Source organism: Podarcis raffonei, chromosome 8, assembly GCF_027172205.1.
Source record: "Podarcis raffonei isolate rPodRaf1 chromosome 8, rPodRaf1.pri, whole genome shotgun sequence".
NCBI lineage: Eukaryota > Metazoa > Chordata > Lepidosauria > Squamata > Lacertidae > Podarcis > Podarcis raffonei.
This window is the reverse complement of record NC_070609.1, coordinates 39771531-39798131: the sequence shown is the minus strand read 5'-3', so window position 1 is coordinate 39798131 and position 26601 is coordinate 39771531. Positions and strand designations below refer to the sequence as shown.

General features: G+C 40.0%; 1 protein-coding gene across 4 annotated transcripts in view; it reads right to left on the bottom strand.

Moving 5' to 3' along the window:
- Positions 1-26162, bottom strand: part of CBFB (core-binding factor subunit beta) — a 42116-nt gene extending 15954 nt beyond the window's left edge. The window contains exons 1-4 of one of the 4 annotated variants that reach the window (XM_053399469.1): positions 25455-26162; positions 21913-21999; positions 16584-16700; positions 1067-1183 (exon numbers count right to left, since the gene is read on the bottom strand). In XM_053399469.1, coding sequence (XP_053255444.1) covers positions 1067-1183; positions 16584-16700; positions 21913-21999; positions 25455-25532 — 399 coding nt within the window. In that variant the 5' untranslated portion in view covers positions 25533-26162. The remainder of the gene's footprint in view (positions 1-1066; positions 1184-16583; positions 16701-21912; positions 22000-25454) is intronic. The other 3 variants (XM_053399467.1, XM_053399468.1, XM_053399466.1) reach the window with 3 other exon arrangements.
- Between the last annotated feature and the right edge of the window lie 439 nt (positions 26163-26601).

Below are 26601 nucleotides of genomic sequence, written 5' to 3'. Positions count from 1 at the left end.
ATTAAGAAAACTACTTATTGTCACCTGTGAGCCATGCATCTGCCACTGTTTCAGTTTCTAGCATTTCATGGGATGAAAAGACAGAGGAGGTGAGGAGTCAAGCATGCTAGGTTAGTTGTGAAAGCTAGGTCATAAACAAAAGAAGGAGTGGCCTGGATAAAATATGCATGGATTAGGTACAGAACTATAGGAAAAAGAGGTGGTGGAGGGCCAAAGTTGAGAAAAGAGAATGAGATGGAAGCATCAAAGAAAAGCCTAATACAAGGTCTAGGTCAATAAGAGGCTTTATGTTGTCGAATTTTCAGAGTTTCTTAATGAAGAATTATCAGTTATCACAGACAAATGCATGATTAGTTTAATAACCACTAAAGTACACCATGACTATTCAATGCCCCAAGTGCAAGTGAACCTATTGCTACCCAAGTAGGTATAAGCAAGCTTCAGTTTTCCTTCTATTTAACTACAGAATAAGCAGGATGGCTATGGAACTAGAAAGCACAGGGTTTGCCTGCATTTTAAATTATGGACAAGGAAGTTCAGAAGCGCAAAGGGGAAAAGATAAAGAAGTTAAGAGCAAAGGCAGACCTCCTAGAAAGAACAAGGGAAACTGAAAGAACATGACAGAAGTTTTTCTACTCTCTACTATCTTCTTTTCTTTGAAGGAAAACGGTGGAGAGTGGGGAGACTTCTTACTTGAACCAAAAGGGAGACTGAAATATGTTGATCATATGTGATTGAAGATGCAACAACTACCGTATTTTTCGCTCTATAACACGCACCCAACCATAACACGCACGTAGTTTTTAGAGGAGGAAAATCTGTAGGCATGCCACCCGTAGGCATTCCCTCCATAACACGCACAAACATTTCCCCTTACTTTTTAGGAGGAAAAAAGTGAGTGTTATGGTGCAAAAAATACGGTAAATCCAAACAGTGATCCTGCTTATGCTTTCAATTTCTCATTACGATTTCTCCATCCAAAGTTCTAAAGTACTGCATACCTAAATTACAAATTTTGCTTCACAATATCACTGACATTTGAGAAGTTTAAAGCTCCCTACTTTACCTGTGCCCGTTCTTCATCAAATTCTAAGCAGCCCATGCCATCCAGTCTTTGGAGATCTATCCAGCCTTTCCAAATAACACAAACACCATTCAGAATCATAGGCGCTTTTAGGTAGACCTGAAATATAAGAAGACATATACTGATAATGCAGACTGTATGCATAGGCATGAATCAACACTCATGGTCGTTACATGGCTGATAATTTACTGTGAATGCAAAGTTCACTCCCATTACACTCCTCCTGTTAGTATCAAGAGCAATAAACTACAACTCTTAACTTAGTACTCCTTGTGAAATGAGGATCATAGTTTGTTTGGTTCAAACAAACTATAACAAGTAAGCTAAGAATAAGCCTTCATATGCTCTGCTAAGCCAAAGATCATAATTTCTTGCTCTTGTTCAGTAGTGAGGAGGAGTGAAGTGGGGATGATCTGTGTGTTCATGACTTACCAAGACACGCAAACACATTGTGTATATTCAATTGTAATTTTGTTAGCCATTTTGAGCATACCAGTGGAAAATGTAATATAAAACCAAATTAATAAAAAACACATAGATTTCAACATTGTATTTATTTGTCACATTGAAGGCCAAAACAAACCTCGTACCCATGGTAGCTTCCATCAGGGCTGACCCAATCACTGAAAGTAGTACGTCTGTGCCATGACTAGGTCACCAGATTCTAAGCTCCCTCCCCCTTCCTTGCTGTCTGCCTACCTGTCCTCCCCTTACTTCTGCACCAGCAGAGGTACTGTCACCACCTCTAGTGGCAGGCGAAAAGCCCAACCAATATGAGCATGGTAGGTTTAATATAGCAGGGTCTACCTGGAAAAGATGGTGTCAACCTAAAGCAGCAAATGGTTAGACCTTATCATGAGTTTTTTTCAGCTCAGCTACCAGATATGTAGTGGTGGCAGCGAAAGAGGCATGAGAGGAAATTGGCAAATAAGGAAAATAAAATGACCACCGTATGGAGTGGGGGAGAGAAGCGTCAAAGAAAAAGGAGTGTGGCTGAAAATAAGGGAACCAATGGTGGAGGAAGAGTTTTTTTCAACCAGCTTGCTCCAACCATTGTAATGAAGTCTTTACAACCCAGCATACGTAGAGATTTATTTAAGTCATGAGTCACATGTGCCAAATTATTTTGAGCATAATTAACTGCCAACAATGAAGTTAGCTTCAAATCCTACAGCATAATCACACAACGGTTAATGTTAACCACGGTTAAAATCTGTGTAGACATAACAAAGAATCAGAGTTAAGGGTAGCAGGGGGTAATTTGCATGCTAGAGAGGGAACAGCTGTGGAGAAGGGAAGAGGACTAGAGAAAATCCCTGTTACATTCAGCAATGGTTATGTACTTTGATGAGCCTTAAAAGGGTATTCTCCATTTTCACTATATCCAAATATTGTTTTAACCTGCCAGCAAGAAAGTGACCAAAACAAGCTCTCTTATGTAATTACTCATGGAGCTATCTATTTTTTCTCATCTGCTTTCCATAACACTATTCTAGATGTAGAACTACCATCATGAACACTGCAACTTTTATCAGCTTCAAATATGTGACACCTGGTAGCACTAAAAACGGTCATTGAAAGAAGTGAACTTAGATTTTGAATTTATACAGTTTTTTGCTTCTTGCAAATATCATACAACTATGCAAATATACCATACACATACAAGTGGCCACATCATTTTGCCAATTAGATTTAAAGTAAAGGAATTCTTAGTAGTAATCAAGAATCATGAAATAAACAAGTTTGTAAGGAGAGTATACTTCTAACATTTGGACATTTGGACATTTCCCCAAACTGCTCAAATCTTGAATGCTTTACTGAAAGAGCTTATCCTTGCAATGACGTTTGGCACAATAAATGATGTTCCCAGAAACTGCTTGTAAATAAAAACTCTTGCCTCCAAATAGTTGCAAAACAGTCAAGGTGACACAGCTAAGTTACCCCAGGTTTAAGCATATGGGATGCATGTTCGCAACCCACAGCGTTCGCAACCCGCACCTGCGCACGCGTGGGTTGTAATTCAGTGCTCATGCGCAAAGTGCGATTTAGCACTTCTGCGCATGCACGACCACCGAAACCCAGAAGTAACCCATTCTGGTACTTCCGGGTTTCGGCGGTCCATAACCCAAAAAAACGCAACCTGAAGTGGCTGTAACCCAAGGTATGACTGTAGAAGTTTATACATATGTAGCCCAAAACACATAGGCCTAATCTGTACAACTGTTGCCTATCAAAATCAAGAGACAGCAATCAGGCTACTCTATATGCCAAGCTGGCTGTCAGCTTGGGCAGCTTTACAACATGATGAGAAATTGTATAGAAGAATGGGCTATCAATTGCTATTAGTCATTGCTATATATTATCTGCAGTATCAGAGGCAGCATATCTCTGAATACCAGTTGCTGCTTTTGGGCTTCCCATAGGCACCTGGTTGGCTACTGTGGGAAAAGAATGCTGAATTAGACAGGACTTTGGCCTGATCCATCAGTCTTCTTACATGGCAGGTGGCATGAACCTGATCTCCATAGTTAGAGACACACCTGCAGAAGGCATTAAGTGACATTAACAGGGCCTAACAATTAAGTGGAAATATATATGGTAAAATGCATTTTCGGAGGCTTTCCTTTAACTTGTCACTAAGGAGGTTGAAATGAGATCTGTAGTATGTAATACAGATTACAGCGTTTATATTTTGAGTGGGAGTTAAATCCCTGTTTGCATTGCCAACAGTTGTGAAGACAGCATGAAAAATGAGTTGTGATTGTTTTTGAAACTGATCCTGCCAGTAGGAGCATTAAATGTCTGCCAAGATCAGTTGAGTTCAATTTCTAACTGTGCCTCTCTCAACAGGAAAGTTATTAAGGGAACTTTTTTACTGATGCAAGCAAACAAGACTGGAAAGGGGGAGGGAGCCTAACAGTGAAGCATGCTGATAATCATGTTATTATCAGATTATTATGCTACTAATACTTCTGAATAACCATACCTGCACTCCTTCCCCACCTCTACATGAAAACACCTGCAGCATACACGGGATCAACAGCTATAGGGAAGGGAGGAAAATGGGACAATTCATTTGTTAAATGGTGTACAAATTATCCCCCTCTGTGGATCCAGAGACAAGTGGTGGAGTTGCTATCAGTTCTAAACTATTTCAGTCAACTGTCCATGCTGCAAACAGCAACAACATCAGTAAGCCACTAGTTATGCAATGGTTAGTGTGTTGAATTAGGCCCTGGGTTCAAATCCCCACTGGGTAATGAAAATCACAGGGAACTGTGGGCCAGCCACTATCTATCGGTCTAACCTACGCTCACATGGTTCCTGTGAAGACTGAATGGGGAGAACCATGTATGACACCTTGAACTCCTTGGAGAAAAGGTGGTATTTCTATAAAACAGATAAATTGCTTTGTGTGTGTGGTGTCTGCTGAACTCAATGATGAAAAAGAAGAATAAATGGGAATACAGAACAGAGAGCCTGAAGAACAAGAGGAGGGGAAATTAAATACATTTGACACAAGAAATAAAGGAACGAAGTAACAGACAGAGCTACAGTCATACCTCGGGTTACAGATGCTTTGGGTTGCGCACCGTGCTGAATCAGAAGTACCGGAAAGGGTTATTTCTGGGTTTCGGCACTTGTGCATAAGCGCTAAATCGCGCTTTGCGCATGCACAGAAACATTGAATCGCGACCCGCGAGTGTGCAGATGCGGCACTGCAGGTTGCGAACGTGCTTCCTGCACGGATCATGTTCGCAACCTGAGTGTCCACTGTACTGACTATGGTGAAAAGAGAAACACATGCAAAAGAGAGAGATTAATAGGTTTCAGATAAAAAAAAGTGTGCTCCATGATATAACAACAACAGAGTAATAGTAATAACAGTAATAACAACAACAGAGGCAAGGCAAGCCCTAAAAATTGCAATCATAAAGTCCATGGCTGAGTTTGCATTTTCAGCAGCCAAATATCAGAAATTCATCTGGCTGCAGATATTTGAGAACTGTAGGTGTCTTGATTTCTTTTAAATTCCATGATTTTCCATGCTCCTGTTTCTTTTTATTCGATGCTCTTACATACACTCCATTGCATTTTTCTGTCTGAAGGACACATATTTTCTGATTGTTTTAGCCTGATAATATTGCTACAAACTAGAATATATTGAAATGTGTGTCTCTTAAACTTGTAGAATAATATTTTACCCATCCCTACAGTGATCCCTCCTCAACTTGAAATTCCTGTAACTTTCTCATCAGTTGTAGCAAGTGCATAAACCACCTCTAGTGAACCCTTGCTCTGACTTTTTCTTCCTCCAAACTTCCCTTTAAATCATGTTATTGTAATTTCCTCTGTCAGGGAAAGTAGGGGCACATTTTGTAAGAAGCAAAACTGTCTGCTGTTATTGCTGAAGCCGTTTGACCACATTTCCTTTTTTAAGATAAAAACTGTTTCCTCTCCATTTCTAAGACTATTTTTGGTTTGCAGCTGTCATATCACTCACCATGCCAATTTAATCTTTGAAAATAAACTAGCTATCAAATAAAGTTACCTGAACACACATCCAAATCACTATAAGCCATTGCCCAACAGTTGCAGCCAAAATGAGGGAGTAGTTTTGGTATGTCTCAAAAATAATTAGCCAATGAAAATGTGTGTTTTTTTAGGGTAAAAATAACTTTGTACAAAGTTGTTTTAACAATTCATTCTTCATCGGCTACATCTGAGGACACTCTTGCAAATATGCTGGTAGGTGCTTAATTCTGTTAATCAATGAAGACACCTTAATATCTAACTTCCTAAAGAATTGAGATGACCTTAACTCTAGGTTAAATCCACCCAAATCTCCCATTCAGAGATTGCAGATAATCCACAATTACAAAATTCAAAAGAAGGAAAATAAATGGTACTTAATGATGATGAGATTTAATTAATGGCATTGGCAACAGTATTTACTCATGATTATGATCATAAACAGATCTAAATTACAAAGAAGCCTTGATTAGAATTTTTTCAAATCAGACTCCCCGCCCAATAATTTAGCTAGTCAATTTAGGAAGAATTTGAGGAAATCCTTAAAAGAATGATGAACACCTTATCTCATCAAGGATATATAAGTTACAACTGGAAATATCAATGTGGGAAGGAACAAGCAAATGTGTACATGAAAACACTGGCACAAGATAGCAGTGTTACCACAGAAGTGTTTTCAGGAAGACAACTGAATCATTTCTAAGTCAGATTGTATGTAGTTCACCAGTTACCACCCATCAGTTAGTGAGTCAGCATACTAACAGTCACCACACAGAAACAGAAAGCCAAGAACATACCACTGCACTGAAATTTGTTTTCAATCATATTCCCAGCAAACATGCCCATCATGCATTCTTGTAGAAGGCACTCACATGTGAGTCACTGCCCAATTCTCATCACATGCAACTTTCCCTATTCATAAGCACATAGTAAACTGCCTGTCTGCTTGTAAAGCAGTAATTAAGTTTCAGTGTTGATCCCACCTGCCCCTGAATCATACCAGTAACCAAATACCAGTAACCAAATACTCAAATGATGTAGTTTTACTAAACGTCACCCATACCAGTAGTATTATAGGAAGCCAGTGTGGTGTAGTGGTTAGTGTGATGGACTAGGACTTGGGAGATCAGGGTTCAAATCCCCACTCAATCATGAAGCTCACCTTGGGCCAGTCACAGCATCTGAACCTACCTCACAGGGTTGTTGTAGGCATTAACTGAGGAGGGGGGTGAACCATGTATTCCTTTGAGAAAAGGGTGAGATAAAAATGCAACAAATAAGCTCTTCTGCCTACCTGCTTAAGAAACCTGGAGATGTGAGTTGCCAACCTGGCATTCAGAGATCTCCACATGGTCGCAACTGAACCCACACCAGTTGCAGTCACTGGGGCTGGCTATCGCCATGTTATGCTGCTGTTGAAAAGTATTAAACTGGCTGCCAATTAGCTGCCAGGCTAAGTTCAAGGTATCAATTCTGATGTATAAAGCCCTATATGGTTTGAGATCAGAATACATAAAATTTAGTCTCATATTGACATACTCAATCAATCACTATGCTCTGCAAGAAATGACATCCTGAAGGTATCATATTATCAGGAGGACCATTCTGCATGATATAAGAACTGGAAACCCTTCCCATTAAATATTGGACAGGTTTAATCTCTGTTGTTTTTTGGAGCCTACTGAAGACCTACCTCTTTCAACAAGCCTTTTAAGTAGAGTTTTTAATACTCCCTTATTCATCACATAACCATTTTAGACACTTCATAATAAATTTATGCATAAATAATTTATAAACATGTCACGTGAACCAACAAGTGATTATTTATTGAATTTCTATCCTGCCCATCACCCCAAAGTTTCCTAGACACCAAACACACAAGCAATAAAACAATTAAAACATATTAACAACAGCTCCAATACAGAAACAGACTGGGAAATATATCTGTCAACAAGTTTACAATATAATAATATACTTCATAATACTTTATAGAATATAAGAAGTGATATACAACTAAGTCCTACTCAGCAGATCGACTGAAATTAATGAATGTAATTTACTTAAGTCCACTGATATTAATATGTCTACTCTAAGCATGAGTAATACTGGATATCCCCCAAGGTCCCCCAAGCATATTACACTTTGGAAGGACTAGGGTATATTTTATCCACAGTAGAGAAGAAAAATTCATTACCTAGCTTCATTTTTCAATAGTGACCCAACTATTAGATTGAAAGGGTAGCTTTAGTTTATAGAGTAACTCCACTTTGCAGCCATGGGGGGTGGGGAATCTCAGCTAAAATAAGAGCATTTAGTATAAATGAATTCCATGGTTTTAACATACTGATGAGTTTGAGACATTAGCCTTTGGGGGCAACAGACCACTTTCTCAGGAAGCAAGCAAACAATGAATCTGAACATAGTAGCATGTAAGGAACTGGCATTTATTTCAAGGACAGTTGTACTGTATAAGAATCTTATTAGGGGCTAGGTTAGGAAATGAAGTTAACACCCTGATTTCAAAAGTAATTTCCACTCTGAATTTTCTTGCCAGAGGCCACTAAATCATGATTCCCTTTTAAAGGATTATCAGAAGATTACAACAAATCCTTTCTAATTATAAGCCCAGTTCTCTACTTGGCTTCACAATAGCAGAACATAAGATCATTTCCTATAATATCAGCACAGACACAAGGAGACACTCACCCCTTAATTCAAATACTAGGAACATTTTCTAGCGGCAGGACCTTGGGCAAGTCATAATCCTCCTAAACTCTGTCACATGTTTGTTGAAAAATAAACAATCCCATTGATACCACCCTAAGTCCTTGTGAGATGGTATTTAAGAATCTAAGAACAGCCTACTGGATCAAGCTAATGATCCATCCAGTCCAGCTTCCTTTTCTCACAGTGGTCAACCATATGCCTATAGGAAGCCAGCAAGCATGACATGAGCACAAGAGAACTCTCCCCCTCCTGTGGTTTTCAGCAACTGTTATTCAGAAGCAAGAACATAGGCTTTATGTTATGGCTACTAGCCACTGATAGCCTGATCCTCCATCAAATATCTTCTTTTAAAGCCATCCAGTTTAGTTGCCAAAACTGCCTCCTTCACTGCATTAAACAGTACTTTCTTTTGTGTGTCCTGAATCTTCAGCTTCATTGGATGTCCATGAATTTTAGTGCAGAGAAAAACTTTTCTTTATCCACTTTCTCCATACGAGTAAATGTATACAGTACAATCACATCTTGTGCGCAATTTGCTTCCACAATTTTCAACCTTGCATAGTTGAAATCCCACAAATTGCACGCAAACTGGAGAGCTTAAAAGCTCATTTTGTGTCAGGTTTTCCCAACATGGAAAAAGCTTTTAAACTCTCAGACTTGCTTACTGGGCTCTGGGATATTCTCAAGTGGGCTCTGGGCTGCTCTTGCGGGAACAAAACATCCCAGAGCTCAGTAAATAAGGCTTGGAAGGCAAAAATTGTTACGTGGGGACAGTTCCAAGGGATTGTTCAGGTATAAACATTTTTGCATATACACGCCATCCCTGGAATATTACCTGCATGCAAGAAATGATAGTACTGTACATTTCTATACCATTACTGCTTACTCACTTTTTCTCTAACTTAAAAAGCCCCCTATTTTGTAACCTTTCCTCACAAGGGAGTCCCTCTGTTCTCTTGATAATTTTTATTGCCCTTTTTGGAACACTTACGAATTCTACGATATCCTTTTTGAGGTGTGCGGACCAAAACTGTACACAGTATTCCAAATCCAGTCACACCATACATTTGTACAGTGGTACCTCAGGTTACAAACGCTTCAGGTTTCAGATGCTTCAGGTTACAGACTCTGCTAACCCAGAAATAGTACCTCGGGTTAAGAACTTTGCTTCAGGATGAGAACAGAAATCTCGTGGCAGTAGCGCAGTGGCAGCAGGAGGCCCCATTAGCTAAAGTGGTACCCCAGGTTAAGAACAGTTGCAGGTTAAGAACGGACCTCCGGAACGAATTAAGTTCTTAACCAGAGGTACCACTGCATAATGGCAGCCCCCCCCATTCAGTTCCTAATAATCCCTTGCATGGAATTTTCCTTGTTCACAGCTGCTGCATGCTGGGTCAACATGCTCATTGAAGCATCTACATGATTACAACTTCAAGGTCTAATTCCTGGTCAGACCCCATGAATGCATATGTCAAATTAAGATTTTTTTTGCCTACATGCACTATTTACACTTGTTTACATTAAATTGCATTTGCCATTTTACAGTCTATTCACTCAGTTTGGAGAAGTCTTTTGGAGCTTTTTTTACAGTCCCTTTTTAATGACGCTGAACTATTCAGTACCATCAACAAACGTTGCCAGCTTCCTGCTTACCCCTAATTGTAGATCATTTACCAAACAAGTTAAAAAGCAGAGCTTCCAACACTGATCCTTGAGGGACACTACTTTCTTCATTCCTCTGTTGGGGGAATTGTCTATTTATTCCAACTCTCTGTTCCAGTGCTTAATAGGCTGGGTGGTGTTTTTAATTCTTCACAAATAAGGAAGTTTGTATGTATTAAATATTGATGACATTTGTACAATAGAGAAAAGCATTCCTTTATTTTGTTTGAATTTTTAAAATGAAATATCAAATTAACAGGAAAAATACTTCCAAAGCGTAACTATATGATCAAACATGTTGATTACTAGATGGTCAGTTGGTGGCTGATGTTAAGCAAGAGAAAATGTATTGTTAATACTGTCTTTCAAAATGATAAATTTTATTATTTAATAAGCTGGAGTTGGTAGCTTTGACAGAACTGAAGCATCTTGGAATAATTATAATTGTTTTATGTTGAGATACATTATAATGAAGTATCATTACTGGAAAAGTACCCTAATGTGTGATGCCAAAAGTTTACATGTTTAATTTATACTATTAGATGAAGCATGCTGCCATACTGCAGTCAACACAGAGAAGTTACAAAAAGGAAAAGGAAAGAGCCAAATAGCCAAATAGATGTATCCAGTGCTTTTTTCTGGGGGATGGGGGTACAGGGGTACACATATCCCTAAACATTTTGTGAATCTAAATTTGGCCTCATTGAGGGGCAGTATTTCAATATGAGTAGGAAAATGAGAGCACCCCTAAACATTTTTTTAGAAAAGAAGTGCTGCTAGACAAAAGGAACTCAAAAGCCTCCAACATCATGATTTAAAACTATAAGAAATACACCCTGCTGTATGTATAACACTGACAGAGACAGCCAGAAGGGACTTGTAATGTTGTGTTGACCACTACAACAAATGCTTTCAATATAGAAACTAGCAAGGAAATGCATTTGATTTTTCAGTCTGTAAAAGTGGTGTAACATAGAATTGTAATTAAAACCTATTAAAATTGCTTTTTCTAATCTATAAATAAATGAAGTAGCGTAACTCAGTGAGGTAGGTAGGAAGAATGAATGAATAGAAGTCTGCAGATGAATTGCAATGTTTTCCCTGAAGCACTTATTCATGGCAAGACCACCATGATTGCCAGCTGGCATTCTGCCATACATCTGGACAACAAACCACGCAGGAATAGCCAATGTTCTACACAGCTCTGGAATAATGTCACTCAAGAGGAGACATTTTGACTACTAAGAATGGAAGATTAAGTAGGTTTTCTTTAGTGAAAAGACAGCAAAGGGATTCCTCGAAGGAAAACACTATTGTTACAGCATCTTGTATTAAAAAGGAAAGATAAACAGTTTCAGAACATCATGTTCCTTCAAGCAGAAATCATTTTACCACCAAGCACACAGCAGTCTCCCAATAAGCACCTACTTGCCAGCTTATCAAGAAAAAAATGGTTTTAGGGCACATATGTAAAGTGAAATTGCCAAGAGTAACATCAAACTCCATTTTCTTTCCTGGATTTTCCACAGTTCAGCTTTCCAAAGACTGTTGCCACATATCTATTTGGATTTATAGATTTTCTCTCATGCCGAATAACAGCAATCATGAGCAGATAGGCTATCTCCTGTTCCCAAAGAGTTAATATTCATTCTACATAGGGGGAAACGGAGGGGAAGCTAGGGAAAACACAGGACCTTTGATATACTGAATGAGGTGTTGATATCCCCCACCCAATAGCAAACTATGGCAACATTTTTAAAGCAATTGAACTAGTGGGGTAGAGGATAACTGAAGGACTGAGTGAGAAGACAGGAGGATGTTTTCTTGCCTTATTCATGTTTTGGTACCTGCACATTTAATGAAGCCATAGCTGAAAGTTTCCAGAACCTGATCATAATGGGCATAAAGTGTAAGGCTACAGAGAGCTAAAAGGAATAGTGTAATTATATAACACACAACTTCACCCTTACAAGGCAGCATGCCTGCATCTTCTTGTACAAATACATTAACTATTAACTTGGGAAGCCAAAGAGTTAAGAGTCTGAATTGTATTGACACGTAGGTTGGAACAGCTGGAACTCTGTGCATGTCCTGAAGCTGTGTGAGAGAACTGGCTTTGCTCTGAGTGTGTCATTGTGGTGAATCAGGGAAAGTTCCTATTGTGTGAGTTAGTGCTGGTTTAAGCACATGCCTGCCACAAGGAGGAGACTGCAATTGCCCTAATTAATTCCGGAATCTAGTGCCCTATCTAATGCATGCAACACCTATAATTCAGCCATTAATCAAATCATCTCCAGTGAATGACTAGAGCCAGCTGGCAAGCATATCTTGGCTTAATTAAATCCAACTACTCTCTTTTTGGGACGCAGGTGGCGCTGTGTGTTAAACCACAGAGCCTAAGACTTGCCAATCAGAAGGTTGGCAGTTCGAATCCCCGCGATGGGGTGAGCTCCCGTTGCTCAGTCCCTGCTCCTGCCAACCTTTCAGTTTGAAAGCACATCAAAGTGCAAGTGGATAAATAGGTACCGCTTCGGTGGGAAGGTAAACGGCGTTTCCGTGCACTGCTCTGGTTCGCCAGAAGCGGCTTAGTCATGCTGGCCACATGACCCAGAAGCTGTACGCCGGCTCCCTCGGCCAATAAAGCAAGATTAGCGCCGCAACCCCAGAGTCGGTCACAACTGGACCTAATGATCAGGGGTCCCTTTACCTTTACCTTACTCTGTTTTTGCATTTCCTGAAAAGTACAAGTTTGTCTCTCTTGTAGCAAGAGTAAGATCACCTTACGGGAATTAATTTTGAGAGGGTGAAATGTACCTGTGACTTGGCTTTAGCCCTGTATCATGACACTTAATGGACATGACTCAGAATGACCCATAAGCTTTGCAAAAAGCTTTTTCATATTCAGGGGAAAGTTATAGGATACATTTTTCTTGTAACTGGGTGGGCATGGCACCCCCTGCATATTCAGCTCTTTGGAATCAGTCCTAGAGGTTGCTCAATGCCACTCTTTTTCAGACATGTTATAACTCAGGCCCTGGAGCCAAATGTGGCCCTCCAGGATTCTCTATTTGGCCATTGGGAGACTCCATAGGATACACCTGCCTCGCAAAGGCCACACTCCCCTTGACTGCTTTTGTATGGCTTGAATGTGCTTCTGAACTGTGATAATGCCTCTTGCTTTTCTGGAAGGAAAATGCAAGTGGCTATGCATTCTCTTTCTTCTTAACCATAGCTAGATCCCTTCCTTGCCTCATTTCCCACATTCCTTGCCCCTGCTTTGTTGAATGTTCTTCGAAGCTGCCCTAATGCCATTTCCCAGTGTTGAAGGATACATTAAACACAGGCACTTTGAAGTAATGATATACATCCAGAAAACTGGATAGCAGAATATTTTTATCTACTAAAATTGCATTTACTTGTAGGCTTTTTACAATAAGTTTGTGTTAAGACCTAATGCAAGAACCTTAAAGATGAGTCTGAAAGCAGTGCTTCGAGAATCACAAAAAATACAAGTTTTAGGAAAGGAGGCCAGAAGCAAAAAAATACATTCTCTAGAAATCCTCATGTCCTCCTTATGCCAAAGTTTGCTTGTACAGTGGTACCTTGGTTCTTGAACAGAATACGTTCCAGGAGTCCGTTCAACTCCCGAAACCATTCAAAAACCGGAAAAATAGGAGCCGATTTGTTTGGGAGCCAAGGCGTTTGAGATCCAAGGTACGACTGTATTGGCCATTTTGTTATTGGTTATTCCACAAGCTCAGCTGCTTGTTTGTCTTTTACGCTATATGCATTCAATTGTGGGTTGGGGATGATGATGAATAACGCATACAAACAAGAGAGTACTACTAGGAACAAAACTGAATTGAACTGCCTTACCACCATGAGTGAAATGAAGTAGGAGTTAAACTTCAAGAAAGTGGTAATCTCTCACTTCCTTTCTCAAGGACTTATCACTTATATCCTCACATAACTGCCAGTATATCTAGCCAGCTCTATCAGTTTTAGTATTTCAGGATACAAACCACAATACCTCTTCATACCAAAACTGTATTTTCACATGACTTGCACAACCAGTAGTATGGGTGTGTCACAGAAAATACAGGTACCTTTGCTTCCAGGACTGTCCTGTGCTCATTTTGGGGAAGCCTGCTGTACAAGATACATAGCCTGTACCAGTCCAACAGCCATGTAGAGAGCCAGGAGCCATAAATATTCATATATTCATATAGAGACAAGGATGTATGAAAGAGCAGACATACTGGATCAGAACACTGCTCCATCCAGTTCAGCCTCCAACAGTAAGCTTCTGTTGCTTCAGTGCTTTTATTCATTCAACTATATACTCAGACAATAACTAAATATTAAATACTATCCAAGTCAATATATATATATTTCTGTACTTGAAGTTGAAATCTGCCAGTTTACAACAGAAGTCAAGCATTCTTTTAATCCTTAGTGATGAAATTTGCAGGACTTCCTCCCCAATATATTTTACTATTATTTAAATGCTTTGCCTCCCTCACAATTCATCTGATGTGGAAAACCCTATATTCACTATTTAAACTTCATTTTAGGCAAAACTTGAAGGAAACTCATTTATCTTATTTCAAAGATTTTTAGGCTGCCCTTTATAAACATGATCAGGGCAATGCACAGAATTAAAATATATGTCATCATTAAGACAAAGCAGAAACAAAACAGCACAGTAAAGCTCAGTACAAAAAAAGTTTGAACCAGGAATAGAAAAAAAATCGAGTGTTGTAAATCTATTCAGCTATCAATATAGAACTTGTATTGCCTCTTGATATAGGAAGAATGAACGAAATAGATGTACAACGGCATTCAAGTACGAGGGCGATTCATGTTTGTAGAGTGTATTTTCTGTGCACTCCTTGCATTTCTAAAAAATTCTTTCAAAAAAGATAGTAAAAAATTACTTAATGCCATCCAGCATTAAGTATATCTTTTTATTTGTGGCCATGCCTATTCATGACTGGCTTTAGTAATTCAAAATGATTCCTGGATTCAGTTATCTTTTATTTGCTATCTCTAATCTACAACAGCAGACCAGCAACAGACAGCATAACAAAGACTTAACAAAGCCTGGAAAATAAGGAAGTTTTTCAAAGATTTTAACAAAAAAAGCTGAATAGTTTTCTTCATATTTGAACCATTTTATGTTCCCGTCTCTTTTCTTTTCCTGTTCTTCTGAAGGCAGCAGCCATTGTGCATTAAGCCACACCCCTGTTGGCAATCATTTTGTGACTAGTGTCCTTGGCACTTCCTCAAAATTCCAAATGTGTCCCAGACCCAAAAAGGTTGGCAACCACTGTTGTACAGTAACTAATGGAAAATATATTCAAACACATCTACCTTTTAAATTTAGTTTTCCTACCCCAAAATACTAAAATGCATGGTACAATGTTGTTGTTTTTCCTTGTAAGGTAGACTAGGATGAGAAGAACTTGCCCAAGGATATCTAAACAACTCCATGTTGTGTAGATTTTATCTAGAATAATGTGACCATACCAAACTCTTCAATATGCCAGCATGTCACCATTGCAGACAAAACCGAACACACAATTCAATATCTATTTTTAGAGTTATAAAAATGCACACAAAACTTCAACTTTCAATTGTCTGCTTATCTGTCTGAGATGCATAAGTTTTACTGTGCTCTTTGAAGGGCTGATTCATACATTTTTCTTCACATACAGGTGTACAAAAAACTAAAGATGTGAAGGCCTGGGAAACCCCGCAGCAAAAAAATAAATAAAAAAATCCAGTTTCTTTCTGGACTTTTACATCTCTAGGAAAAAGGGTACAGACCAAGGATACCTTAATTAATTTATTTTTGAATGCTAACATATTCCAAAAATGTCTTACACATGATGGTGTGGTTTTTTGTACACAGACCTTCCTACATTTGTGTTAGGAAAATGCCACATGTTAGGTGGCCTTAGAGTATCAATTAAAAATTGTGAAACACATTTGAATACTATTATAAAGCATGAAAACTACAGTGGTACCTCAGGTTACATACGCTTCAGGTTACATACGCTTCAGGTTACAGACTCCGCTAACCCAGAAATATTACCTCGGGTTAAGAACTTTGCTTCAGGATGAGAACAGAAATCGTGCTCCAGTGGCGCAGCGGCAGCGGGAGGCCCCATTAGCTAAAGTGGTGCTTCAGGTTAAGAACAGTTTCAGGTTAAGAATGGACCTCTGGAACGAATTAAGTACTTAACCTGAGGTACCACTGTATTAGAAAGCAGTAGCAATATTTTATTCTATTCTTTGTGCTAAATGTTCTCCCCTTCCCGAGATCCTGGGCATACTGCAAAATCCATTTAGGAGCCACTAAGCTGCTGCCACATTTACACAACATGTATGGTAATAGTATCATATACTTTTTGCATGGTTTTAAAGAAGCAATAGGCAACTGGCCACCATAAAAATAAAGAAATATCAATGTGTATTATTACAAGTTCATTTTATATCATAAACCTCTAGCTCACATTTTAAAGCCACTGTGATATATACCTGTATAACCACAATCTATACTTTTTGTCCTTACCTTGCCTCCCTCTCTTTCAAAGTCAACGTACTCTCGGGTTGGTGTCTGCCGTTGCTCCCCTTGCCAGCTGGCCGGAAAAAACTGGAGAGACAGATTGGTTCCTGTGGCCACAAAAGCCTTTTAGAAAAATCAATACAAACAGGATCAGGGAGCAAGACATTACATAAATTATGCAGGCAGAAATTTATTTTTACATCAGTTTATGTCTTTAAAGCTGAGCAGCACTAAGAATGCTCAAAGTAAAAAACATGCACTCATCATTTTTCTTAAATATTAAGTTACAAACATCTGATTTCATTTTGACAACATTTGCCATTGGCTGTCTCAGATATAAGATACAACACATAATCAATACTTTACTTTCTGAAAATTCTATACTGGTTTACAGTGCAAGTCTGAATAAGTGGTTTGAATGTTTTAAGGGGTGCTTATATTTTAAGTGCAACTTATAAGTAAAAAGCCTTAACTCTGCACAGTTGTATAATGGGGAAAACACAATGTGAAGCAAAGGTTTGTGAATTCTCATTTGAAAAGAAAATGTATCTCAAGCTGTCTCCATCACCCGCAACAAATGAGAACACACAAGATTAATGAACACTATACAAACTCACTAGAGGAAGTACAGCAGTAGGATGGGAAATGAACGTAGATATTGAAAGTAACATTTTGATTCAAACGTTGCAGCTGCAGATAAGCAGCCAAGAGCATTTCTTAGTTTTGTTAGAAGCCAGTCTTTATAGGCAACTACTGTCTTTTTTTAAACTAAAAAACCCGACTGTTTTGAATAACACAACTAAATCAATTCCTGATTTTGAGTGTACTTCTCACTGATTCTTAAAAAAATACACGTTCACTATTTTGGTTTTTAAAGGAGATTAATATTTTGTTCCATCATCATCTACTTTCCTAATGTGGTGACCCGATAAAAGAACCCCCAATGCCTAAAGGCATCTAATTTCAAAAAAGTTTCAAAATCCATTTTAGGAAGCTCATTAAGAGCACAGAGTAGAACTCTTTAGAAGCATTCTAATATACAGTAAAATCTCTGCCAGGATAGGTGGGCACATATTTCAATGCTAAAAGGTAGTCGTACTCCTGATCTCCAGTTTGTTAAACATAACCCCTCTAATAGCAAATTCAAATGATTGAATCTCTGCACCAGGGGACATAAAAGATGCTGAGGTGGGTGTGCTAGGTAGTCTATGTGAATCTATCAGTTAATTCAATGACTGAGGGTGACTGAGCCATGCAGTGTTTAAGGGGTGTGTGAGAGAGAAACAGAAGGAGCTCTGGCCTATTCCAGCCCCTGTATCCTCGAGTTGGGGGAAATGCATGTCATGTTGTTTTAAAAAGCATCCTTCTCCATGCATAATGTTCACCCTCAAACCTATGCCAATAAACCACTTGGGCTCTGGCCTGGCAATAAGCTCTGAATGCCTTATCACTATATAGTACTGTGGAGGAAAGTTTCAAGAAGGTAAGAAAAAAAGGAGGGACTCTGCAAACTCTCAACATCACATGGCTCCTCTTTGCTGGAGCCTTGAACCGAAGCATTCTTGTTTAGGACTGAGGATATACTGCAACATTTTTATGCAGGTCCGCACTTGTAAGATTAAATATTTGAATTTAGTGTTTCGACACAAGGATATGTAGTATCATTTCATTCAAGTACAGAAAATGACATACTTACTGTAACTTCAATCAGGTTCATAAGCTATCTATTATTTAGATTAAATATTGAGCCATGCCTAAGAATCGGAACACACCCAAAAATCTACATAGATTGCCAAATGAGGCACATGTGTTACAAGCTTGGAGCCTGCAAGCATTCTCAAGGTTCTTGAGACATGGACAAATGTGGCATGAAAGTATTTAATAGTGTATATACTCTTTGATACAATTATCTTACATATACAAATGAGCTGTATTGTAAATATATTGGTATTTTGAATGCCAAGAATGTCACATTAGAATCACTATGAATGAGATATTGAATAAATTGCTAATAAGTAACATTTTGCCAAATATTGTCTGGATGTTTATCCCTAAAACAACAAAATTGTAATTAAAATATTAGCCTAAGACTGTCAGTCAAATAGCATCTACCCATAAAGGGAAAGGGACCCCTGACCATTAGGTCCAGTCGTGACCGACTCTGGGGTTGCGGCACTCATCTCGCTTTATTGGCCGAGGGAGCCGGCATACAGCTTCCGGGTCATGTGGCCAGCATGACTAAGCCGCTTCTGGTGAACCAGAGCAGCGCATGGAAACGCCGTTTACCTTCCCACTGGAGCGGTACCTATTTATCTACTTGCACTTTGACGTGCTTTCGAACTGCTAGGTTGGCAGGAGCATCTACCCATAGAATCTTATTGAAAAACTAGTTGCTGCCTTAGGTTTCTGTGGAAGCTTTAAATAGACGTATCATGCATAAGCTTGACTGATGGCAATGGCAGAATTTGCTCAAGAGTAGGCCACAGTTGTTATTATATAATAGTGATGGTGACCACTCCTAATTAATGCAACACTCTTTGGTCCATCGGCTATCATCTTTAGTACTTCCACAAAATAACGCTCAGGGCCTAGTCATAGCTTTTTATGTAATCATTTGGAGGTCATTGAACTGAATATTGTTTGATATATTGTGTTTTTACTGAGATTATTATACTCACATTTAACTTATTTAACTTGTGTTGCCCACACTGAGACCTTTGGATTAAATATGGTATATGAATAAACTTTTAAATAAATATGACTATCATGAGAACCAATGAGAAATTGTACTAGGTATTATGAATATTGTTAGAGCAGATTATAAAACTAATCTACTGTATAATTTTACATTAGCTGTCACATGAAGAATTTTATGTGGCTTTGGGGATATGTTATAAAAATAAGTGAGTTTTATTTTGATGTAATGTAGCCTTCTGCAACCTGGTACCCTCCAGATTTTTTCAACTACATCACCCTTCACCCCGACTACAGCCGATAATGACTGGGGTTGACTTGAGTTGTAGTTCAAAATATTTGGAGGGTACCAGGTTACAGAAGGCTGCTTCACATGAGCTTTAAGGATATCATAAAATATAAAGCTTCCTGCTTATGGTGAGAGGTAATTTTAATGTACAGCAAACCTAGGAATGTTAACTATTTGCTTTTGCAGAGTCTGATATATATTTTTTAAATGGAACTCTATGCAAAATTTAACATGCTTGACCAACAATGTGGTATTCAAGAGCAAAATATGTTTGTTTTATGCTTGCTATTATGTTATCTATTTTTTGTGTTTTTATATTGTAATCCACCCTGTGGTTGTTGGATGAAAGGTGTTTAGAAATTTAATTAATTAATTGTTAAGTCTGAATGAGTGTCAAGCATTTTCTACTTGTTAGTTTTCACCATTAAAATAATATAACGGCTATATTTGGACATCACAATAAATCAGATGTTACTATAACAATGGTTTATTGTGACAGGAACACGTTTGCACACTCCACCTCTCCCAATTCTCTTCCAACGCAGTCATAAGGAGATCAGCTTTTACTTTCATTTTTTGGTTATACACAGTTTATCATCTCATCCAAAACCCTAAACTAAGATTTGGTATGAAGTTGGTTTGGTTCTAACAAACTATAGTTAAGACTAACCACAGTTTGTTGAGTGTTGACAAAATGGTGACTTGCAGTTAATCAAAATGGAAACGAAAGCAACTACACTTGCACTTGCAACTACACCAGAGGCACTAAGAGGAGGGGAAGTGCATGATCTTTCCTAGGCTCATCCCCCTCACAATAAGCAATGGTTTATTGCAACATCCAAACACATCCAATGTGAGATCTAAAAAGACAGGCAACATGTTCAGGACAAAAATCAGAGGATTCAGATCAATGCAATTTCTCTATAAGGCAACTATCTACTTTTTTTGTTACAACAGATGGGGTTCATAAGAACCAGCTGCAATGGGAATGTTTCTGTCAAACTGAAAAGAAAAATCATACTACTGTTTGAACAGTAGCACTGCACAAGCTAGAATAATTGTGACCATTTATGAACTTAAAATCATAGGTCCACAGCAGCAGACCCAGCAGCCACAACTCCTAAATGGTATGCTGTCTTATTATGAAGAACAAGTACAACACATGTGCTTATTGCCTATCATACCCCAGCCTTCAAACATGGAACTTTCTCTACCAATTTCATTACACATAAAAACAATGCACTTGAAGACAATGGTGGATACAAAAATGTCATATTTTAAGTGCCATAATTCAAGAAAATGAACATTGCACAAAATCAGCCAGTAGTGGGTAGTGAGCACACAGGTCTCATTGAAGAAATAAGTAGAAACTAAAAAGGGGGGGGAGGGGAGAGAAAAAAGAAAGTAGTAAAGTAAAACTAAGTTTTAGGCAGTTTTAATACATCAAAATTCGACAGTGCAATGATATAAGCAAGCAACCCACTCCCTTGTATAACATAGTTTTAAAACATGAAGAATTAGCTTTTACTACAACCAGTCTCACAAAAGGAATATTTTTAGCTGTAAAACCTAATACAAAATACAACTAAATTGGGTAAATATGATTGTTGCTGTTTTCTACCACCAAAAAGCTTTTTGTATTTAGCTGCATGCGAAAAACTGATAGACAAGAGTTTCTCTCTTAACAGCTCTTAGTATTCATGCACAGCAGTACTTAAATGTTCCTGCTGAGATAGCCATTAGTGAGTAAATGTAGAGTATGAAACCTTTAAGCACACAGAATATTCTATTTCTATGTACTTTTTACACTAATTCCTGCTTTATTAAAATTAGATTGTAAGTCTGCAGGTACAGAATTCTCTTTTTCAAAATTTATTGTACAGCACCTAGTAATTTGAGGCATTTTATATCTAAAAACAATCGATAAACCTGCAATTTAAAGAAATAAGGAAGTCTAGTCAATTTTATTTTCACCTTGAGCAGTAAGAATCACTCTCAGCCAGGATGAAAGCCTTTCTGCACCAACGGTCTTGAAAGTGCCATGGACAATGACCATATGTGAACAAATAACATTTTACAGTCTAGATCTAGGCTTTAGCCATCTAGTCTGTACTTCCCAAATTCCCATACATTTTTGAAGACAGCAGAAAATAAGGGTTTTTCCCTTCTGTAAGTCCTAGCAGCTCAGACCACTTATTTCATTCTGACTTGCTAGCATAGGAAAATTGGATCTAAACTGTTTATGCTTTTTTTAGGTGAGACTATCTGTGACTTCAAGATGACCAGAGCAGAGGAGTGGAAGATACATAAGTAAACTTCACCAATGTATAGGATCCATGCATATATACTTACTATCTCAGACCGTCCATCTCGGCACGCATTCTGAAACCTGGCCTGTCTTTCTTCATGTGGTCTGTCCCTGAAGCCAGTGTATTTAATCTGCAATAAGCACAAGCCAAATCAAAACCTGAATCCTGCCTTCTCTACAATACCAGGAAAGAGATAAGGGCAAGCCTACACAGATACAAATTGAATACAATATTCTACTTCCAGAGGGGCTGAGAAGAGGGTGCTCTCCTCCACAAGAAATACTTCTGTACACAATTCATCTTCAGACATTATTTTAAAAGTCACACTATGATCCCCAGCTTTGTATTTGCCCACCTTTGAATAAAAGTGCTAAGAGCAAAATATTCATAGACAATGAAATGGAAAAAGACAAGCAAGGAAATGTTATTGGGGAGAGAGATGTCAACACTGTTCATGCAGCAGGCAAATAATGAAACAAAGTCTCTTCTAAAAATTCAGTACTTGGGACAGGATGTATTGACCATTAAACATTTAAGTTCAACATATCCACAGAAAGGACAGAAGGCACAAAGAGGACAGCTGACTCGACAACACCATGAACATGTGTGTAAAGAATGTCCATGGTGGAGAGGCACTAAATATTTCACAATTAGTTTGCATCTAAAAAGGAAAGAAAAACAAAACTGCAGTGTGCACTTCCAAGCACTTTAACAAGATTACTGTACAATAATTAGTAGAGCTGCACTCAGATCCTGCAACTTCTGTGTGAACTGCATATTATATATAAGAAAACAATGCAAATGTGGATGTATACAGTGGTACCTCGGGTTAAGAACTTATGTATAAAGAATTATCATGATGCATAGATGCAGCAGCAAATGGAAAGCAAGACAAAAGAGAATGCACAATCCAGCACAGAATTTACCATTCAGTTTGGGGCAGAAGGAAGGAAAAGAGAAAATACAGCAGCAGAAATTAAAGGGTTTGTATGTGTGAACTACTCCAGCCTAGAAATTGGAAGCTGATCTTCTAGTTTTAATGGCATTAGTAGCATCTGATGCAATAAATGCCAGATACGGACACTATGAGCACATAATGAGAAAGGGGAAATAAAGAGCTGCCACATGTGCTCCAAATTCAGGAAGTCCCTCCACCGCTGAATATGGAACATGTTCACAAGATCCCATGCTAATGAGTATTGTATAAGTCAACACAGGAGTTCGCTCCAGTTTTCTCCTTTAAAATGTTAAAAACAATACCCCTCTCAAATGAAAAAAGTCAATACCCCCAAATAATTAGCACTGAGCACATTTGCTATAGGGAAACAAAAAGTCTGAAATATTTGAGCTACCCAATGTCCACTGCAACCATCCTGTGCAAGGTTATTAATCTTTAGCCAAAATTAATCAGTCTGGAATAACTACTGTTTTGCCATGTTCTACATGCATGTACCCACACCCATCAACGCAAGGATTATAATTTCATATTTTACCTAACATAAGCATACATTGTAAGGGGCATAAAAGTACTATTTAACCACATATTTGTGTGAAAAGGTGATTAGGGACATAAAAATGCATGTGATCCCCCCCCCAATATTTTCCTTGGACAAAAGAGTACAAAAGAGATAACATCCTATGGCAGCTGCACAATCATATGAATTGTTAAACTCCTCCATGCTGATACCCCTGCACTCAAAACCAGGGCAACTTAATAGCAGTGGATTTCCTTTTCTTCTTTCACTACATGCTTTGGACAACAAATGTTCAACATCGCTTATGTGAAATAAGTTGTAACTACATTGTCACTATCTGATAATATACACCAGTCTGTCCAAAGAACAACTTCCCATTCTTTTTCAGCACATACTTATTCAGCACATATTAGCAACAGAATTCAAGTCATTATTATCACCTAATCAATTACGAAGAACAAGCAGGGTATATAATACACTACACGTTGTTAAAGCGGGTGGCAGGAGAATAGAGGTCATTTTTTCCTTTTGGTGTGGAGCAGACAATAAGAAGGGCCAGTCTGGGTGCCCCAGTGATGTTAGGAAGAGCAGACACACACACAATAACCCCAATTAGGACTTTTAATATCTTTATTTGGTAGTAATCCCCACTCTGATGTATTGGCTGTATAGGAGGTCTCTGCCTTAACAGATATAGGACTGCATTTCCCTGCCTTCTGCTTACTTGGAAGTAAGCGCTCCCTTTCCCATGCAACCTGAACAGGGTTCAATAACCACACACCACCCTGAAGCATGTGATCCTAGACCTTTCTAGGGTTGGGGCAGCCTTCCTGCTACATACTCATTGGAAAACCCTAGTTGCTGTTGTCGGTTGCTCCAAAGTACCAGGGATAGATAGGTTTTTCTCAGTGTTGGCTCTATCTTTGGAACTGCCTCCAAAAGATGATACTGAAAAGGTGTTGCTACTACTATAAAAAATCCAATAATAATCTGAAGGCACTTTCAGTCTGTGTTTGGTTCAATAGTACTGTTACTTGGGGGTGGGAGGCTGATGTTGCTTCTTTACCAAAGTAAAGTTGCTTTCATGTACTGTATTTTCTTCTCCCCCCCTCCTCCCTTTCAATTCCTTTTCCTTTTGAATTGCTTCTTTTAGATTATAAGCCTGAGGGCAGCGACTGTTCTATCACTGACATTTGTAAACTGCTCTGGGAGTACAGTATCTCCTGCCATTGAAAAGCGAGCTTTTTTATTTACTTAAAAAACTGAATTAATTAAGTGTAATTAAAGTGTGTATTAAGTCTTGTAAATCACCTTGTGATGGCAGCGTATCCTGAAAACTGGGCTTTTAAAAAAGAAAAAAGAAAAACATTTTAAACGACACAATAATAATGCGTTGGGCTGCCTGGGGAGTGGCTTCTCTCCCCAAGGGTGCTTCCAAACGGGTGCTTATTGTGGGAACAACGCTCACGCACGCAGGTTTTTCACAGCATCCACACGACGCCGTTGGCATCAAAATGTCACCTCTCTCCTCTTTCACCGGGCTGTAACTTCTCTTTAAAAAAAGAGTGGGTGGGTGGGTGGTTCTAGAGAGGGGTAACCATTGCAAAACGGGTCACTCAGTTATCAAAGAGGGGACCTGGGCAACAAGTTTTCTTCTTCGATTTATCCTTTGAAGGATAAATCTGGATTAAGTGGGCACCAACGTGTGCAAGCCACGAGGAGCCCCCATCATCCCATAACTAAGACCAAGTTTTGGGTTTGGTTTTTTTTGTTTGTTTTAAAATCCTGCCTGCGATATTACACTCCCACCCACCGACCCACCCCGCGCCCCTCTCTGAGAGCAACTACACAGCAGGACAGCCGAGCGCTGCCATCGCCGGCGCGAAGTTTCCTACTTCCTCTCCGCCGCCGCCTTCCCTCCCCCTCCCTCTCCGGCGGAGAAGCAGCGGCGCCTGCCCGTCTCCTTCCTCCCGCTCGCTGCTCTCTCCCCTGCCGGCGGACTCCGCCAGAGGCCGGCTGCCCGCTGGGCACGGAGTCGCCCTCCGTCTCTCTCTCTCCCTCGGTTTCCCCGCTCCACTTCCGCCCCGCGCTCTCTCCTTCCCTCCCTCACCTCGCACTCTCGGCTCAGCTTCCTGAAGAACTCCTCGTTCTCGAACTTGCTGCGCTGGTCCGGGACGACCCGCGGCATCGTGTGGCCGAGCAGGAAGCGGCGGCTGAGGCGGCGAGCGAGCGAGCGGTCTTGGGCAGGAGCGAGCTCGGCGGCGGCGGCGGCAGTAGCAGCGAGAGCCGCCGCCGCGACTGACTGAGCTGAACCGTCCGCTTTTCCCTCAGCGGCGCTCGAGCCCCACCTCCGCCTTTCTTCGTTCACCTCAGGCGAAGCCGGCTTTTGTCGCCGTCGCTGAGGGGAGGAGGAGGGCGCGGCGGCGGCGGCGCTTCAACGAAGCCCAACTGCTTTTGTATATATACATATATATCTCGTGAGGGTTTCCCCCCTCCCCGTCTCTCTCTCTCTTTCCCCTCCTCAAGCCGCCGCTTCCGTCTTTATTTCCCTCCCTCACACAACCCAGAAAGGGGTGGGTGGTGGGTGGGAGAGAGAAGAGAGACTCGACGCGGGCGGGCGGCAAACGGTCGCGTCTCGCCCCGCTGAGGCGTCTCTAGAGCCACTGAGGGAGAAGGAGCGGCGTCTCTCTTTCCCTCCCTCCTCCCGGTTTCTCCTCGCAGCGCGCGCGCGAGTCAGAGAGAGCGAGCAACTTCCCTCTCGCCCCTCCCCTCCCGGAGTACTCCGGCCAAACACCCTCAACCATTCACAACTAACTGCTCCTAAGGCGAAGGAGCGCGCGGCGTGGGATTTTTTTCTTCTTCTTCTTCCAGACGGGGCTGGCCGAGCGCGCATGCGCCTCCTCCTCTTCCCGGGGTTTAGATGAGGGCGCGAGGGTCCCATCACTAGTACACGCGCGTATTGGTTCTCGTGTCGGAGAAAGTAGGGCTGGGGGGGCAGAAGTCCAGCGCCCCCCCTCACTCATTCAGAAGAGAGGGGAGGAGGAGGGCTCCCTGCCCTAAATGTACCGTGGAGCTGGCGCGCTACATCGCGCCGTTGTTACAATTTGTTGCTGTTATATTGTGAGATTATTGGCGTTCCTGCTCCTTCGCTGGGAGGTTTTTAAGCAGAGGTTGAATGGCCATCGGTCAAGGGTTCTTGTTGAGCTGCGATTGCGGCATGGCAGTGGGTTGGACTGGATGACCCCTGGGGTGCCCTA